Source organism: Mobula hypostoma, chromosome 9 (genome assembly GCF_963921235.1).
Source record: "Mobula hypostoma chromosome 9, sMobHyp1.1, whole genome shotgun sequence".
NCBI classification, from domain to species: domain Eukaryota; kingdom Metazoa; phylum Chordata; class Chondrichthyes; order Myliobatiformes; family Myliobatidae; genus Mobula; species Mobula hypostoma.
Window position 1 is genome coordinate 65,869,873 of NC_086105.1, and position 20,145 is coordinate 65,890,017.

General features: G+C 42.1%; 1 protein-coding gene across 2 annotated transcripts in view; it reads left to right on the forward strand.

Moving 5' to 3' along the window:
* The first annotated feature begins 591 nt into the window (after positions 1-591).
* Positions 592-20,145, forward strand: part of depdc4 (DEP domain containing 4) — a 68,722-nt gene continuing 49,168 nt past the window's right edge. For both annotated transcript variants that reach the window (XM_063057342.1, XM_063057343.1), the window contains exon 1: positions 592-684. In XM_063057342.1, coding sequence (XP_062913412.1) covers positions 621-684 — 64 coding nt within the window. In that variant the 5' untranslated portion in view covers positions 592-620. The remainder of the gene's footprint in view (positions 685-20,145) is intronic.

The window sequence follows — 20,145 nt, forward strand, 5'->3', positions numbered from 1 at the left end:
GCAGCAGTACAGTGCAAGACAAAAAAATATATTATGAATTACAATTTCAAAATAGTGCAAAAAGAGAGCAAATATATTGAAATAGTTAGTGTTCATTGGCCATAGCACAGGATTGGAAAAAGCTACAGAAAGTTGCGCACTCAGCCAGCTCCATCACGGGCACGAGCCTCCCCACCATCTGAAGTCACGAACAAAGCATTTCGCAGACCAAGCCGTGTTGTATCCCGATAAGACGGTTTACGTGGTGCATCGATAAAATTAGTCATGAAGCAGGAATCTAGAGCCATCTGAGATGGGGAGAGAGCGGGACTCGATGTCTCGTTCCGTGATCTCGTTGAGGAAGGTGGAGGCTACTCTTCCTCTGAGCAAGAATACGGCCCCGAGGACATGGGGCGGGGCTACGACGCTGCGTGCCTCTCAATGGGCGGGGCTACGACGCTGCGTGCCTCTCAATGGGCGGGGCTAAGACGCTGCGTGCCAATCAATGGGCGGGACTAAGACGCTGCGTGCCTCTCAATGGGCGGGGCTACGACGCTGCGTGCCTCTCAGTGGGCGGGGCTTAAGGACTGTTGTTGTCGCTCGGGAGCGGGTCTTGATGACGCTGCGAGCGGGAGGCGGTAATGGCGGTGAATTTAACTCCGCGCTTTCGGCGGTTGGAAAGTCGTGGGTCGCTGAGGCGCCGAGGTACTGGAATCGGGGACTGCGGACTGTCGGGGAGCGTGGGTGTGGAGTGGGGACGTTTAGAGGTAGTATTATGGAAGGGAGATAGGGGAAAGGATGAGGAGGTTCGGGAGGGGGGTAGGGTAGCGGAGGTTGGGTGGGTGTGGATGTTTGGTAGGGGTCGGGAGGAGGGGGTGAGAGTGAGTTAAAAGTTAAAAGAAAAAACAACATCTATCATCAGGAACCTCCCCTCAGGACTCACACCAGCAGGTTCAACAACAGTTATTACCTCTCAACCATCAGGCTGTTGAACCAGTGGAGATCACTTCATCTGCCCCTTCACTAATCTGTTCCCACAACGTAGGAAGTCACTTTCAAGGACTCTTCATATCATGTTCTCAATATTCATTATTTATTTACTTATTATTATTTCTTTCTTTTTATATTTTTGCATTTTGACTTTTGTACACTGGTTGAACACCCGAGTTTGTGTAGCCTTTTGTTGATTCTATCATGTTTATTATTCTGTTATGGATTTACTGAGGGTGCCCACGAGAAAAATGAGTCTGTTGTATCTGGTGACATATATGTACTTTGATAATAAATTTAATTTGAACTTTGATATCCACAGCATAATAAATTTTAAATCGTCCTGAAGATTTAATTGCTGTGGAGGATTTCTGCTTGGCAAGTGAGACTTGTGGCTGTGAAACAATCTTGAGTAGTGGGGTCTCCTCTGGAAGTTGTTTGACTGCAGGAAGTGGTTCTGACAGCTCTGGACACCTTTCTTCTGGACATGGCATCCCAAACATTGTATGGCAAGTTGCTCGATCTGCTGATCTATTCCAGACCACCATACAAAGCTTCAAGTCAACACTTTCATTTTGACCACACCTAGATGACAAGCGTGTAGCTCCTCCAACACTTTAGCTCTCATTTGGATGGTACAGCAACTCTCAATCCCCACATAAGAGAATCCCTACTGAGGGCAAGTTTATCCTGGCACTGCTAAAAATGGGAGTACTGGAATTTTGGCTGTATATTCCAGCCACTCTGGGTGGTCATGTAGATCTGAGACAATGTGGAGTCTTTTCAAAGATTCAAAGGTCAAATTTAATGTCAGAGAAATGTCTACAATATACATCCTGAAATGCTTTTTCTTTGCAAAACTCCACGAAAACGGAGAAATGCCCCAAAGAATGAACGACAGTTAAACGTGGGATCCCCAAAGTCTCCCCCCTCTCCCCCCTCTCCCCCCCACCAGCAAAAAAAAGCGCATCGGTACCATTACTGAGCCCAAGCGTGTGCTAAGCAATAGCAAAGACACAGACCAAAGTTACCCCAAAAGCTTCACATTTCATCCGACAATTGACAAACCAAAGGTTCTCTCTCTCCCTGGTAAGAGGTGTCCCCCATTTTCACAATGAGTGGTAGACATAACAACAACCCGCTGGTTTACGATATTAAAAGTCCATTTCGTCGCTTTTTTCGAGCTCTGTGTCTGAAGATCACAAAGACCTTGGGTCTTGGGCCCACAGCGAAAGATTTTCTGGCCTCCCTGATGACTCACGAATCTCCTACTGTGACATCGACCCTCGATCCCCACCCCATCTCCAGAGCCCGAGATCTTAGGCTTCCGAACACGATCAAAACTCTCAGGCCAAACCCTTGGCATGTCAAATAATGGCCAGTCGTGGAACCCCGAGAACGGGTCCCATTCCTGCAAAGAACCGAAGCCTGCGTGTAACTCCAGGTCAGGGTCTTCAAAAGAACCCTGAAAGGGAAAAATAAAGATATTAAAGGTAGAAATAGAGCTGTTTCTGAAGATGCAAGCAAAGGAGTCGCTGTTTGGCGCCATTATCCCTCCTATACTCCTTTCTGGTTTTCCTTTGGATCATCTCTGCCTTTTGATTTGCATTAGGGAGAATAGGTCAAGAGAAGTGTTCTCTTTTATAAACTTTTCAGGTATTTCATTTTCCAAGACTAAACGGGCATCCACTACTGCTTGAATTTTCTCAGCACACTGTGTAGTTCTTGTGTGTCAATGGTGTGACCACAGTTAGTGATGCTTGATTTAAAGAATTCATACTTGTTGCGTCATGCTCTGAGCCCTGAATCTTCTAATTTCTGTAACACTGTCTTGAGATTTTGGATGTGTTCCTCATCATCCTCACTGGTAAGAATGATGTCATCCAAGTAACACTGCATGCCTGGTCAGCCTTGCAGCATCTGGTTTATAGCTTTCTGCCAGAGTGCTGATGTAGATGCTATTCCAAAAATAAGCTTATTAGAATGATGAAGCCCTTTGTGAGTGTTTAAGATGAGAAACAATTTGGACTCCTATCTCCATCTGTAGGTAGGCCTCAGAAAGTCCACTTTACAATGATACAGTAAGGTTGCAGAAAGGTTTGCAATGATACAGTATCCTCTATCCTGGGCAAAGGGTAATAATCTACTTTCAATACTGGGTTGATGGTGATCTTAAAACCACCACAGATCCTGACAGATCCATCCTCCTTGACTATTGGGACCATTGGTGTTGTCCATGGGCTCTGCTTAACCTATGACCTTGGAAAGAATTCTTTCAGCTTCCATGTGATCTTGCTATCTGGCTACTTTATCATGGATGGACTTTGTAAAACTTAAGTGTGGCATTTTCATTTAACTATCTTACCTTCGATAAGTTAGAGTTTTCCAGTGCTATCCTCAAACTGCTGTGGCCCCATCCAGAACCTTTCTAAATTCGCTTTCAGTTGACTCCATTACAAGGGATGTGGCATGTGGATCTCCAATCAAGTTGTAGTTGTCTCAGCCAATCATGGCCCCACAATGCCGGCCCTCCTGTTTTTACAACAAACAAGCCCAATGTGGCTTGTTGGTTGTTGTATTTCACTGTTAAGAATGTCATTCTGACAGTTTTTTTTCTCCTGTATAATTTCTTAGTTGGATATTTTCAGGTTTCAGTTTAGTATCTTTGAAATGATGTTCGAACTTATTTTGTTGAATGACTGAAACAGCCCAGCCAGTATCCAATTCCATTTCAATTAGTTTGCTGTTCACTTCAGTGTAAGCCATATTGGTTGTCTATTGTTAATTTTCACATTGTAAATTTCAAGGCTATGTAGTCCTGTGTCACTCTCATCATATCAGGTTTTTCATTACAGATGCAAGTTGGTGGTCTTTTTGAAAGTGCAACTTGAGTTTTTATTTTTGTCTCTTCCCTCTACAGTCCATTTATTTTTTTCTGCCTGACATGCTCTTTGTATGTGTCCTACCTTGTTGCATTTTCTTGCAAGTTTTGCCTTAAAACCTGCGTTGTTCTGATGTATGTGAGTCTCTGCCACAACGGTAACACAGTTTGATTGGCCAGACAGGTTTCTGTTTTGACATTGCAATTTTGTTCACACTCACTTTTATTCCTCACTGCAACTCAGTTGCGTCTCTTTCTACCTATTGAACTCAGCAACACTGACATTTATTTTGCATGGGCTATTTCATTTGCTTTAAAATGCTGCTTCATTTGTTCAGTATAAATAATCCAGTTATCTGTTATGCAATTGGATGCATCTATCTTTCAGATGTAGCCAGCAATTTCTGCTTATTATTGTCACCTGGAACTCATGGTTTATGAACCTGTGGCCTTACACATTGCTTGTTAATTTCATCTGTTTTTTGATCTGCAGATGCTGGAAATCCAAAGCAACACATACAAAATGCTGGAGGAACTCAGTAGACCAGGCAACATCTACGAAAAAGAGTAAATAGTCAATGTTTCGGGTTGAGACCCTTCGTTGGACTGAAAAGGAAAGGGAGGTCAGAACAAGAAGGTGGAGGGAGAGGAGGAAGAAGCCTTTTCTCGGTGGCCCAGGCGAGATGATTGTGTATTGGTCAGAGCCCTACAGAAGTCAGGAGATAGGCTAAAATGAGAGATTAGAGCAAGGCCTGTCTTTTTGGACTGCACAGTCTTGGAAAGTGTTGGCATCAGAGGCCTAACCTTAGCTGCAAATAAAAGGAGGGTAGTCTCAAGTGGAGTGGCCATTGTTGGAGTGTGCCAATGATGGAGTCTGAAGGCTTTGCCTTAACAGGGTTCAGTGTGAACAGGCAGAGACACAGTTAAGAAGAGGGAAGCCTTTTTCTTTTTGGTATTGAGTGGTCAGGATGGAATACTTTTCCTGTCAGATGTGGGATTTCAAGATACCTGACTTTCTCTGATGACAACATCTGTAGGAAGTGCACTTCCACTTCAGAGCCTGACTGACCAGATCAAGGAGTTGGAGCTGCAGTTTGATGTACACAGGATCATTCAGAAGGCTGAAGATGTAGATGAGACTTTTGAAGATGTGATCACACCCAGAGTACAGGCTTCTGACAGCAGGAGAGGTAAGGGGATTAAGAAGCCGGTGCAGGGTTCCCCTGTGGCCATTCTGCTCAGCAACAAGTATACCCCTTTGGATGCTGCTGGGGGGGATGACCCATCAGAGCACGGCAGCAGCTGCCAGGCTGATGGCACTGTAGCTGAGCTGTGACGGGGAAGAGTAAAGTCAGCCAGTGCAATAGTTATAGGGGACTTGATAGTGAGGGGGACAGACAGAGATTATGTGATATAGATCAGTTGCAGATGTGGGCTAAGAAATGGCAGATGGTGATTAACTCAGATGAATGTGAAGTGTTGCATCTCAGTAGGGCAAATGCACGGAGACAATACGCTGTAAGTACAAAGTCCTTAACAGTATTGCTGCGCAGAGGGATCTTGGGCTTCAAGTTCATAGCTCCTTGAAAGTTGCTATACAGGTTGATAAGGTGGTTAAGAAGGCTTATGGAATGCTTGCTTGTATTAGTCAAGGCACTGAGTTCAAGAGTCAGGAGGTTATGTTACAACCTTATAAAACTCTGGTTTGGCGACAGCTGAAGTATTGTGTACAGTTCTGGTTGCCCCACGATAGGAAGGATGTTGAGGCTTTGGAGAGCGTGCAGAAGAATATCACCGGGATGCCGTCTGGTTTAGAGGGCATGTTCTATTATGAGAGGCTGGATAAACTTGGGTTGTTTTCTCTGCAGTGTTGGAGGCTGACAGGAGATCTGATAGAGCTTTACGAGGTTATGAGAGGTGTGGATAATGGACAGAGTATCTGTTTCCCAGGGTTGAAATGTCTAATACCAGAGGGGATGTGAGGGGTCAGTTTTTTTTAACTCGGAGAGCCATGGATGCTGGGAATACACTGCCTGGTAGAGGTAAATACATTAGAGGCCTTTAAGAGATGTTTGGATAGGCACATGGATGTAAGGTAAATGGAGAGATATGGACATTGTGTAGGCAGGAGGGATTAGTTCCTGGGTGTTTTTGATTTGCTTTTTAGCTGGTTTGGTATAACACTGGGCCGAATAGCCTGTTCCTGTGCTGTACTCTTTTGTGTTCTATGTTCTGCAAGGTTCAGGTGATGGGTGAAACCGGGGGAGGGTGTAAGTGTATAGGGTCTGGACATCCATCGTGAAAGTGAGAAGGTTGGGGCAAGGTAACTTGAAGTCATTGCAGAGATCGGGAGTTCTTCCCCTCTCTCCCCCCCAACCCCACCTTCTTACTCTTACTTCTCCCCTTCCTTTCCAGCCCTGATGAAGGGTCTTGACCCAAAATGTCGACTATTTATTCTTCTCCATAGCTACTGCCGGGCCTGCTGAGTTCCTCCAGCATTTTGTGTGTCATCTGTTTTCTGCCTTTCTTTTAAACTTGACCATCTCTCTCTCCCCTTCCAAAGAAACACATGCTGCGCTTTTTTTTTACTCTAATGTCTCTCTGCCCTTTTGAAGTAAAAATGTGCTGCAATTCAACAGGTCATCTTGGGTTCATTTTAAAACAATGCTAATTAAACAATATATTTACAATGTTGCTCAAATATTACTGAAATATTAAATGCATTACATGAAGGTGAGTGCAGAGGGGTTAAGAGTAGCAGGGAGGGGAGGACAGTATGGGGGAGGGTAGGTGTTGGTTTGGGGCAGTAGGTGGTTTTGGGAAGAGGAGTGGTGGGGTGGAGGAGTGTTGCTTTCACTTTCTCAATTACAACTGTATTCTTCTTGAGCAATACACAGAAGTGCAGGGGGAACTCAAAGTCCAGTTTATTATTATGTGCTCAAGCGTGTGCTTGCACAGGTGTAATGGAAAACTTGTTTCATGCACATTGCATCATTTAAACAGTATTTGCAAGAAAAATGTACAACACGATTAGAACAATAAAAGTCCATTTTAGCGCAAGAGGGTCAAAGTGGTTATAGTGTGGATAAACTAACAGTGTTGTGCAAGTTGGATTAAGAATAAAATGGGTGAAGGGGAGTATCTGTTACTGAACCTGATCATGTGAGACTTTTGGCTTCTGTACCTCCTGCTTGATGGCAGCTGTGAGAAGATGGCATGGATGTTTGATATTAGATGTTACCTTCTTGAGGTGGTGCCTTTTGTTGATACTACTGAATGTGGGGAAAGAGTTACCTGTGATGTATAGGTCAGAGTCCACTGCTCTCTACAGTGGCTTCTGTTCCTGTGTGTTTGAATTGTTGTACCATCGGACCATGATGCAACCAGTCAGGGCACTTTCAACAGTTTGTCAGTGTTTGATCAGCCAACCTCCTAATGAAATAAAAGCATTGGTGTTCTTTCCTTGAGTGCATCACTGTGCTGGGCCTAGTACAGGTCAACCATGCATTAACATCTGGGTGCTAAAAGCTACTGACCCTCTCCACCTCTGATTCGCTAATCTGGACAGAAGGATGTTTGGTCTCCTTCCCTCTCCTGAAGTTAGCAGCCTGCTTTGTAGTTTTGTTGATGTCGAGCGAGCGGTTTTTATAGCACTCTTCAACCAGGTGTTGAGATATAGGTTTACCCACAGTGCTGTTAGGGAAGGAGTTCAAAGATTCTGATTCAGTGATGGTAAAGGAACAGCGATATACAGTATTTCCAAATCAGGGTGGTGTGTGCATTGAAGGGCAATTTCCAGGTGGTGGTGTTCCCCGTGCTCTTGCTGCCCATGCAGATGATAGAAGTCAAGGAGCTGTCTAAAAAGTCTTAGTGAGTTGCTGCAGAGCATCTTGTAGATGGGACAAACTGCTGTCACTATGCTTAGGTGGAGAGTGACTGGTTGTGGATAGGATGCCTAAAAAGTGGGCTGTTTAAGCCTCTGAGTATTGTTGAAGATGCACTCATCCACACTAGAATCAAGATTGTTTAAAACCATTTTCAGTATACAAGTGTGAAGGGTTGTTAGTCTGGATCTGATGCAGCCCAAAAGAAGAATACTCAAGATAAAGAACCTGATCGCAATAGTAAAAGCAGAATAAATATAGAAAAGGAAGATGGCTTAAGTACATAGAATGTATGTCATAAAGTGATGCTGGACACAGGAGTGCTTGTGTATAAGATGACTGACAGGAAATAATTAAGTAGTGCTAGTTGAGGATGTGGAGTGATGGGTTAATGGGTGGAGGTGTTGATCAGCCTTATTGCTTGGGAAAATAACAGTTTTTGAGTCTGATGGTCCTGGCGTGGATACTTGATGGCCAGTAGGCTGGTGCCAGTGATGAGTTGGGCGGTTTTGACCATCATGGGAAGTGGAGAGTGTTCCATGACACTCGTGACTTGAGCCTTGTAGATAGTGGAAGGCTTTAGGGAGTTAGGAAGTTCAAGTTTAATTGTTATTCACCCATCCATGTGAATACAGCCAAATGAAACTATAGGATCTCCAGCCTCTGAGCTGCTCTCGTAGCCACATTTGTATAAGGCTACTCCAGTTCAGTGGAGACAAGAGACTGTAGACACTGGATTCTGGAGCAACAAACGATCTGCAGGAGGAACTCAGTAGGTCCTGGAGCAGTTGTGGTTCACACAATGCTTTACAGTGCCAGTTGTAAGATTGGGGTTCAATTCCTGCTGTTGCCTGTGAGGATTTTGTACATTCTCCCTATGATTGCATGGGTATCCTCTGAGTATTCCGGTTTCTTCCTACATTCTTAAAAATGTAGAGATTAGAGTTGGTAAATTGCTGGCATGATGCGTTGGCACTGGAAATGTGGCATGCTGATTTGATTTGAATCAAACAACACTTTTCGGTCTGTGTTTTGATGTGCGTGTGTCAAAGGTTCAGGAATAGTTAGTACCTCAACCATCAGGCTCTTGAACTGGAGGATAGCTTCACTCACCCCATCACTAAACTGTTCCTACAATCTGCGCACTCACTTTCAAGGACTCTTCGTCGTATGTTCTCAATAATTATTTTTTATTTGTTATTATATTTTTACTCTCATATTTACAGAGTTTGTTTTCTCCTGCACATTGGTGTTTGCAGTCTGTCATTGATTCTATTGTTTCTTTTCATTTACTATGAATGCCTGCAAGAAAACAAATGACAGGGTTGTATATGATGACATAGATGTACCTTGACAATAAATTTACTTTGAACTTTGAACTTTATCTTTAGGTTTAGCAGTTGTTGATGTTTTGGCCCAAAGCATTGATAATTCTTTCTCTCTAGAATCCACTCAATCTGGTGGAGGTAGTCCAGTTCAGCTCCATTCAGAAAATTTAGCTACAATTCTGGTCCCTTTAACCAAATAAAGGAACAATTTGACAGAAAGCCAATGCAACGAAGATTCACCAGACTGTTTCCTTGGGTGGTGGATTTATTGTGGAACAGAGATGCAAGAGGTTTTACCTCTGTACAAAGGAGTGGGGAAAAATGAGAAATGACTTAACTGAAACATGGGTAACTGGACAGGCTGATGTCATGGAGGCATACGAGACTTCAGATATAGTGCAAAGGACAACTGCCAGAGGAACTTAGGCTACGTCCACACTAAACTGGATAAAACCGTAAACCGAAGCTTTTTCTCTTTGTTTTGACCCTCCGTCCACACTGAAATGGCGTTTTCCTCCCCCGAAAACAGAGCTTTTCTAATATGCTGTCCAGAGTATTTAAATCTGAAAACGCTGGTTGAACATTGTAGTGTGTATGGGGTAACCAGAGGTTTTAAAAAACCTGTTGTCCCTTTCATCTGTGAAGAGTAGGAAATGTAGGAAATGTTTCCAGGGTGACCCCTCTGTGGGAGTGGGGAAGATGTTGGTGGACATCCCAGGGGTCTGTGTGTCCGTATGTGTAGCTATTGTAGTGGCTGTAAGGCTGGTATTGTGGTGAAAAGTACTGGGGGGGAGCCATCATATTCCTCATCATTGCAAATCCCTCTGCAACAGAGTTAGTAATTTTTTCAATGTTCGTCGTCAGCCGGGTCATACTGTCTGTGCACTCCCTGTCGGTTGCCACCATACGCTTCAATATTCATTTTTTTTCAGTTTTAAGTCCTCCTGCGCGAGAGCCAACAGCTGTCTGTCATTTGGCAATTTCCTTTTAAGTTTTTCTAGTCTGTAACTGGATAAACACGCACCAAGTATATCATTTCCTCTTTGCTTGTTTTCTGTAGATGTGTCCTGCGCATGCCCAGTAGGAGGAGATTTGCCCAAATACCCATTTTAATGTGGACGGGGGTATTTTCAAAAATGCCTGGTGTGGACGCCTATCGTTTTTATTATGCGAAACCAGCGTTTTCAAAGTTATCCGGTCTAGTGTGGACATATCCTTAGGTGGTCAGGCAATATCTGTGGAGGCAAAGAAATGGACAATGTTTTGGGTCCTGATGCAGGGTTTTGACCAGAAAATTATACCTCTGCTTCCCTGGATGGTGTCTAGCTTTGCCAAGTTGAACCTTGAACAGTACAGCACATTTCAGGCCCTTCGGCCCAGAATGTTGCGCTGATGTTTTAACCTACTCCAACATCATTCCAAGCATTCCTTCCCAAAGAGCCATCTATTTTTCTTTCATCCATATGCCTATTCTCTTAAATGTTAACATTATGGAGTGGCACAACGTTGTGGGCCAACCACCAGGTTCAAGAACAGTTACTACCCCTCAACCATCAGGCTTTTGAACAAAAGGGTATAACTACGCTCATTCTATTTCTGGTGTTCTCACAACTGTTGGTCTCACTTTAAAGACTCTTCATCTTGTTATTTCATTCTCTTATTATTTATTGCACTTTATTTATATTTGTATTTGTGCAGTTTGTTGGTCATTGATCCCATTTACAATTACTCTTCTATAGATTTACTTAGTTTGCCTGCAGGAAAAAAAGAATCTGGGTTTTATGTGGTGACATGTATGTACTCTGATAAAGTTTACTTTGAAGTTTGGAAGAGTTTCGATGCCCATCCACCTAATGCGGGTGAGGGGTTGGATTGTTCCAAGTGCCGAGTCGATTTCCAGAACAGCTTCTGGCTGGGTGGCCCAAGCATATTGCTACGCTGTGGTCCAGGTCCTTGAGCAAGGCAATACTGGGTGCTTCAGCAATTCATATGCCAAATAGACTGGAAAGCCAGAAGGTTGGGCTGATTTCACTCACTCTTCTGTGATGTTCATTCATCTCTTGGTGGTGAACTGCTCTGGCTACTGTGCTACTGAGGCTGAGGCTTAGGCGTACTCTGGCTGCTCCAGGGAGCAGATCTCAGGACTAAAAAAATACAAGTGGAACACTGTCATTTGCTTCTGTCTGCATGTTTTTTTTTGTTTTTCTTTTTCCTTTCTCTTTTTCTGTGCAGTGGTTTCAGTCTGTCTTTTTTTCTCTTTCAGTGTTTTTATTAGTTTCTACATAAAAGAATACAGAGTACAAGAAAGTATATATAAAGGTTGAAAAAAACATTATATCTATTACATTATATCTATTCATAATAACAATCTCACTCTGTATTCATGTAGGTAAATATAATTGAAATATATTAATTTATTACAAAAAAGAGAATCTAACCCCTTCCAAGACTGAAGATGTTTATTAAGGAGAAGAAAAGGTAAAATACCTTCTCGTATAATAAAAATTAATAATAGCCAACATCTAAATTTAAACAATGAATTGAGGGTTTTGAAAGTTTTGAAAATAATTCAGAAAGGGTCCCACAATGTTTGAAAGTCTTGACGAGATTCAGAAATTGAACAACAAAACTTCTCTAAATCTAAGCGTGACATAACATCGCATAACCATTGAGCATGTGTAGCAGGAGAACCACCTTTCCATTTAAACAAAAGTGCCCTCCTAGCTATAAGAGAGCTAAAGGCCAAAATATGTAAATCTGATGTCTTCAACTTGATATCTTGTCCTGCAACAATACTGAATAGGGCCGTCAGAGGATTAGGCTTAAAATTGACTTTGAAATGTAAAGAAAAAGTTTGAAAAACTTCCTTCCAATATTTTTCAAGACATGGACAAGTCCAAAACATATGAATTAATGAAGCTTCTCCATTATTGCATCTGTCACAGTAGGGAGATATATCCACAATGACGTATTAACCAGTTTAAAAATTTCATTTCTAGTTTCCTCAGATGTTAATGTCTGTAAGTCTTGTTCCCAGAGATCCTTAATCGAAGAAGCTGAATTGAAAAAGTTGTCTGAGCATTGTAGGTTCAGTGATGGGGTTAAAGATGCACCGAGAGATCATTTAGTTTGTGGAATCTTACAAGAAAGCATTCAAACACAGCTCCTAACTGAAGCACAACTTGCTTTTAAAAGAGCAGTCAAAATTGTTATATCAATGGAAACAGCAGACAGAGACACAATAGAATTGCTGTCAGGAATAAAAGTGAACGTGAACAAAATTGCAATGTCTAAACTGGAAGAGAGTTCATGGAGTTTCAGGAAAATCTTTTTTTTAATTGTTCTTTGGGTTTCTTGCTTTGTGGATGCCTGTGAACAGACAAATCTCAAGTTGTATAATGTATACATTTTTTGATAATGTTCTTTGAATCTTTGGATGTCTCTAATATATTTGCCTCCAGCACCATCCCTGGCAGCGCATTCCACACACCCATGGTCATGTTTTGCAACTTCAAAACGTTATATTAATTCAAAGGAAGACATGGGAGTCTGGCAATGCAAACCTAACTTTGTGTTTACTTCAAGTAAGTCACACACATATCACATGGTAGAGTGATGGCATAGGCAATTCATTTATTTTTACATATAATCATAAAGAATTATATAGAATAATTAACCAAACAATATATTTACAAAATTATTTAAATGATACTGAAATGTTAAATACCCAACAATCCCCCCCAGTATATTATATAATACAACTACAGTATACAGACATCCACAACATAATAAAATTTAAATCATCTCATTCAGGCCGAAAGATTTAATTGCTGTGGAGGATTTTTACTCTTGTAGGATAACATCTTTCCTGACGAGGGGGATTGCTGTGCTTGGCAGGTGAGACGTGGCTGTGAAACAATAGCAGGTTCGATGGCTCCTCTGAGGTGGTTGTAGGAATTGACCCTGAGACTGCAGGAAATGGTTCTGACAGCTCTGGATGCCTTTCTTCTCTTTCCCTTTTCTTTTAGTTTGTGCATCTTGATCTTGGGAAGGTGCATTTAGTTCACTGGAGTATTCTTATATTAATCCTTACTATTGCTTCCTTTAAGGTCTGATCTCTTCTCTTGATTTCCTCATCCGCAACATCATCTGACAAATCCTGTTTTCGTATCCAATTGACTGCTTTCTTTTTGACCTTCCATTTATCTGCCTGGGCTTTGGTCTTTGCATCTACTTTTACAAGCAGTATTTTGTCTCCTACTTGAAGTTCATGCAATAATGTGATGGAGACTTTGGTTCTTTATACTCACAAAAGCCAAATGCTTACAATTTTCCTGAAACTCCTTGAACTCTCTTCCAGCTTAGACATTGCAATTTTGTTCATGTTCACTTTTATTCCTGACAGCAATTCTATTGCGTCTCTGTCTGCTGTTTCCATTGATATAACAATTTTGACTGCTCTTTTAAATGCAAGTTGTGCTTCAGTTAGGAGCCGTGTTTGAATGCTTTCTTGTAAGATTCCACAAACTAAATGATCTCTCAGTGTATCTTTAACCCCATCACTGAACCTACAATGCTCAGACAACTTCTTCAATTCAGCGACGTATACTGAAACAGACAATAGACAATAGGTGCAGGAGTAGGCCATTCGGCCCTTTGAACCAGCACCACCATTCACTGTGATCATGGCTGATCATCCACAATCAGTACCTGTTTCTGCCTTCTCCCCATATCCCTTGAGTCCGCTACCTTTAAGAGCTCTATCTAACTCTTTCTTGAAAGAATCCAGAAAATTGGCCTCCACTACTTTCTGAGGCAGAGCAGTCCACAGATCCACAACCCTCTGTGTGAAAAAGTTTTTCCTCAACTCCGTTCTAAATGATCTACCCCTTATTCTTAAACTGTGGCCTCCGGTTCTGGACTCTTCTCCCCCCCCCCCCCCCCCAACATCAGGAACATGTTTCCTGCCTCTAGCTCTCCAATCCCTTAATAATCTTATATGTTTCAATCAGATCCCCTCTCATCCTTCTAAATTCCAGTGTATACAAGCCCAGTCGCTCCAATCTTTCAACATATGACATTCCTGCCATCCCTGCAATTAACCCAGTGAACCTACGCTGCACTCCTTCCATAGCAAGAATGTCCTTCCTCAAATTTGGAGACCAAAACTGCACACAATACTCCAGGTGGGGTCTCACCAGGGCCTTGTGCAACTGCAGAAGGACCTCTTTGCTCCTATACTCAACTCCCCTTGTTACGAAGGCCAACATGCCATTAGATTTCTTCACTGCCTGCTGTACCTGTATGCTTACTTTCAGCGACTGATGAACAAGGACACCCAGATTTCGTTGTACTTCCCCTTTTCCTAACTTGACACCATTCAGATAGTAATCTGCCTTCCTGTTCTTGCCACCAAAGTGGATAACCTCACATTTATCCACATTAAACTGCATCTGCCATGCATCTGCCTACTCACCCAACCTGTCCAAGTCACACTGCATTCTCATAACATCCTCTTCACCTTTCACACTGTCACCCAGCTTTGTGTCATCTGCAAATTTGCTAATGTTACTTTTAATCCTTTCATCTAAATCATTAATGTATATTGTAAATAGCTGCGGTCCCAGCACTGAACCTTGCGGTACCCCACTAGTCACTGCCTGCCATTCTGAAAAGGACACATTAATCCCTACTCTTTGTTTCCCGTCTGCCAACCAATTTTCCATCCATGTCAGTACCCTACCCGCAATACCATGTGCTCTAATTTTGCCCACTAACCTCCTATGTGGGACCTTATCGAAGGCTTTCTGAAAGTCCAGGTACACTACATCTACTGGCTTTCCCATGTCCATTTTTATAGTTACATCCTCAAAATTCCAGAAGATTAGTCAAGCATGATTTCCCAATCGTAAATCCATGCTGACTCGGACCTATCCTGCTACTGCTATCCAAATATGCTGCTATTTCATCTTTTATAATTGACTCCAGCATCTTCCCCACCGCTGATGTCAGACTAACTGGTCTCTAATTGCCTGTTTTCTCTCTCCCTCCTTTCTTAAAAAGTGGGATAACATTAGCTACCCTCCAATCCACAGGAACTGATCCTGAATCTGTAGAACATTGGAAATGTGTCCACGATTTCTAGAGCCACCTCCTTAAGTACCCTGGGATGCAGACCATCAGGCCCTGGGGATTTATCACCCTTCACTCCCATCAGTTTACCCAACACCATTTTCTGCCTAATGCAAATTTCCTTCAGTTCCTTCATTACCCAGGGTCCTCTGGCCACTATTACATCTGGGAGGTTGTTTGTGTCTTCCCTGTTGAAGACAGATCGAAAGTACCTGTTCAGCTCGTTTGCCATTTCTTTGTTCTCCATAATAATTTCACCCGTTTCTGTCTTCAAGGGCCCAATTTTGGTCTTAACTAATTTTTTTCCTCTTCACATCCCTAAAGAAGCTTCTACTATCCTCCTTTGTATTCTTGGCTAGCTTACCTTCATACCTCATCTTTCCCCCCGTATTGCCTTTTTAGTTATCTTCCGTTGCTCCTTAAAAGTCTCCCAATCCTCTGGCTTCCCGCTCATCCTTACTATGTTATACTTCTTCTCTTTTATTTTTATACTGTCCTTGACTTCCCTTGTCATCCATGGTTGCCCCTTACTCCCCTTAGAATCTTTCTTCCTCTGGAATGAACTGATCCTGCACCTACTGTATTATTCCCAGAAATACCTGCCATTGTTTTTCCACTGTCATCCCTGCTAGGGTATCTTTCCAGTCAACTTTGGCCAGCTCTTCCCTCATGGGTCCATAGTCCCCTTTGTTCAACTGTAATACTGACACTTCCGATTTTTCCCTTCTCCCTCTCAAATTGTAGATTAAAACGTATCATATTATGGTCACTACCTCCTAATGGCTCCTTTACCTCGAGTTCCCTTCTTTGTAATTCTGCTTATGAAACCTAAAATGTTCTGCAATTAACGATGGCTTTGTTTCTAAATGTTCCTGCATTACTTCGACAATATCAGCAAAACTAATTTCTGCTGGTTTCACTGGAGCAGGTAAACTTCAAAGCACGCTGTATGCCTTTAAACCCAATGCAGACAGCAAAATTGGTGCTTGTTTATCATTAGCTATTTCATTTGCTTTAAAATACTGTTCAATTAGCTTAGTATACGTGAGCCAGTTATCTCTTGTGGAATCAAACATGCCCATCTTTCTGATGTAGCCAGCATTTCTGCTTTTTTGATTATTATCTCTCGGTACTCACTGTTTTTGAACCTGTAAATTCTTCCGTTTCTGGCCTTTTTTTTTAACTCAACAGTCTCTGCACATGCTAGGCTGTTATTTTTTTTTATTCACTTCCTCGCTACACTACTTTTTTTAGTTCAAGCATCTTGCTGTGTTTCAACAGGGAGTTAGTCATTTTGGGTTTGTTTTAAAAATACCTCATTGCCATTGCTATGTTTTGTAATTTCAAAGCATTAATTCAAAAAAATCTGAGAATGAAAATCCAACTTTGTGTTTACTTTCAGTGAGGTATGCACTTATCATGTGGTAGCATGATGACGTGCAATTCACATATTTTTACATATAACCATAATTATATAAACAACAAAGAATGTTTAATCAAACAACATATTTACAAGATTACTCAGAATACACAAAAGTTGAGAATTCCAGTGATTCACTGCCTTCTGCCAGAAGTGGTTTCAGTGATCATCATCTTGTGTTGTTGTAATATTTGCTGATTTAAGATTGAAAGTAAATCATTATCAAAGTTCATATATGTCACTGTATGCTACCCTGAGGTTCATTTTTTGCAGGCATTTCAGTAGAACAAAGAAATGCAATAGAAATAATGGAAAAGCTGCACTCAGAGACTGACAAACTACCAATATGCAAAAGAAGACAATCTGTCCAAATGCAAAATAAATAAATAAATAATACTGAGTACTTGAGTTGTAGAGTCCTTGAAAATGAATCTGTAGGTTGTGGAATAAAATTCACCCACTGATCAAAGGATCTACCCAGAAAGTTGAGTGGCTTTCGAAATCTGTTTCTTAGATACCTGTGGAGAGCCTACCAAGGATTACATTCAGAACTGGTTCAGATTTTGTATATTGGAGGAATTGGTGGATGTGGGAATCGGCTCAAAAAACGGTGCAGAGGTTGGTTAGTCATGATCCATTTAAAGAGTGGATCAGACTTGAAGGGCCAATTGACTGACTACTGGTTCCTACTTTTTATGTTCTTTAAGTAATTCAGAGTTGAATCTTGGTTATTGTATGGACATTGTAATTGGTTAGGTTCAGAGTTGACTCTTGGCTAGGTATCTGACTATTCACTGGCATGATAAACAAGGTTCTCATTTAAGGCCGTGCTTTAGTAGTTAACAATTTCCATTTGTTTTTTATTGAAATAGAGCACGGATTAGGTCCTTCTGGCTCTTCAAGCCACGTTGCCCAGCAATCCCCCAATTTTTAATCCTAGACTAACCATGGGACAATTTACAATGGCCAGTTAACCTACCAATGGGTCTGTGGGACTGTCTTTGGACTGTGGGAGGAAACCAGAGTATCCGGAGGAAACCTACGCAGTTATGGGGAGAACATACAACAACTTACAGGCAGTGACAAGAATTGAACCTGGGTCACCTGTACTTTAAAGTATTGTGCTAACCACTACGCTACCATGCAGACTTACTTATGTTTAATAGTTGATTTCTCCCAGCCGTATTTCCCATGATCATCAGACATATAAGGCATTAAAGTAAATTGCCCCAGTGTTTGTTTTTTTTAGCTCCAGTCTCAGAGATCTAAAGCACATCGTTTTGGGGAAGGTGCAATCTGTGATTTATCTCCCTTCTCTCATAGAATTTTCAGCCCCAGGGAGGTTTGAGAGCTTCCCCTGTTTCCTCTTGGATACAAGAACAATCCATTAGTTTCTGGAGTTTGATTTTCTTTATATAAAGGTTCAAGATTGTTTAAAATTAATTCCAGTACACAAATGTAAAGGAGGGCGAAGTCATTATTACTCCGGATCTGATGCAGCACAATAAAAAACGCCATAAGATAAAGAACAAAAGTTAAAAACATGATAAATATAAGTACATATGATAGCTTGTATACATTGATTGTATGTCCATAAAGTGACACTCGGTTCAGGAGTGTCTGTACAGAAGGTGACTGACAGGAAATGATGAAATAGTGGTGTTGGGGATTGTGGAGGGGAGGGTTAATGGCTGGAGGTGTTGATCAGCCTTACCTCTTGGGGCAAGTAACTTTTTGAGTCTGGTGGTCCTGGTGTGAATGATATGTAGCCTCCTTCCTAATGGGAGTGGGACAAGCAGTCCATGAGCGGAGTGGGTGACATACTTGATTATGTTACTGGCTCCTTTCCAGCACCTTTCTGTATATACTTTATGGCCTTGATGGCTGGTGCCATTGATGGGTAAGATGACTTAACAGAACTTTTAAGAATACTCAAACAACAGGAATTCTGCAGATGCTGGAAATTCAAGCAACACACATCAAAGTTGCTGGTGAACGCAGCAGGCCAGGCAGCATCTCTAGGAAGAGGAACGCAGCAGGCCAGGCAGCCTCTTCCTAGAGATGCTGCCTGGCCTGCTGCGTTCACCAGCAACTTTGATGTGTGTTGCTTTTAAGAATACTGCTGGACTATTGTGTGCAGTTCCAGTTACCATAAACCAGAGGATTTGAGTTTTCAGAACAGACTGGATAGGCTGGGACTGTTTCCTTGTTGGTAAGGAGGCTGAGGGGTGACCTTTAAGGTTTATAAACTCATGAGGCGATGATCACAGTCGGTCTTTTTCCCAGGGTAGGGGAGTTTAAAACAAGAACAACATAGAACATAGAAATTTACATCATATTACAGGCCTTACGGCCCACAATGTTTTGCCAACCATGTAACCTACTCTAGAAACTGCCTAGAATTTCCCTAGTGCGCAGCCCTCTAATTTTCTAAGCTCCATGTACCTATCTAAGAGGCTCTTAAAAGACCCTATTGTATCCGCTTCCACCACCGCCGTCGGCAGTCTATTCCACGCACCCACCACTCTCTGTGTGGTAAAACTTACCCCTGACGTCCTCAGTACCTATTTCCAAGCACCTTAAAACTATGCACCCTCATGTTAGCCATTTCAGCCTTGGGAAAAAGCCTCGGATTATCCATATGATCAATGCCCTTCATCATCTTATACACCCCTATCAGGTCACCTCTCATCCTCTGTTGCTCCAAAGAGAAAAGGCCAAGTTCACTCAACCTATTCTTATAAGGTACGCCCTCCGATCCAAACAACATAATTGTAACTCTCCTCTGCACTCTCTCTATAGAATCCACATCCTTCCTGTAGTGAGGTGACCACAACTGAGCACAGTACTCCACGTGGAGTCTGACTAAGGTCTTATAGAGCTGTAACATTACCTCACAGCTCTTGAACCCAATCCCACAGTTGATGAATGCTAACACACCATATGCCTTCTTAACAACACCGTCAACCTGCACAGCAACTTTGAGTGTCCTATCGACGTGGATCCCCAAGATCCTCCACACTGCCAAGAGTCTTGACATTTATGTTATATTCTGTCTTCAAATTGGACCTACCAAAATGAACCAATTCACACTTATCTGGGTTGAAGTCGAGCTCTGCATCATATCAATGTCCTGCTGTAACCTCTGACAACCTTCCAGACCATCCATAACACCCCAACCTTTGTGTCAAGAGGATATAGGTTTAAGGTGAGAAGGAAAAGATTTCAAGAATGGGTTTTTGACACTCAGGAGTATGTGTATTACTGCTTCTGCCACACTTGTGCTTTGTGTTGGGCAACTTTATGACTAGTACCAGAAGTTCTACACAAGATCTCCATTAATTTTCATCTTTACCTTACTGCTTCAGTATTTACTATGTAAAACTCTTCAATCCTTTCTGCCTAATCTTCCCCAGCCCCAAAATCTCTTTTCTCTGACATCTTTTTCCCAGGGTGGCAATGGCCAATATGGAAGGATAGTTGTTTAAGGTGGGGTGGAGAAAAGTTTAGGGGAGATGTCAGAGGTTGATG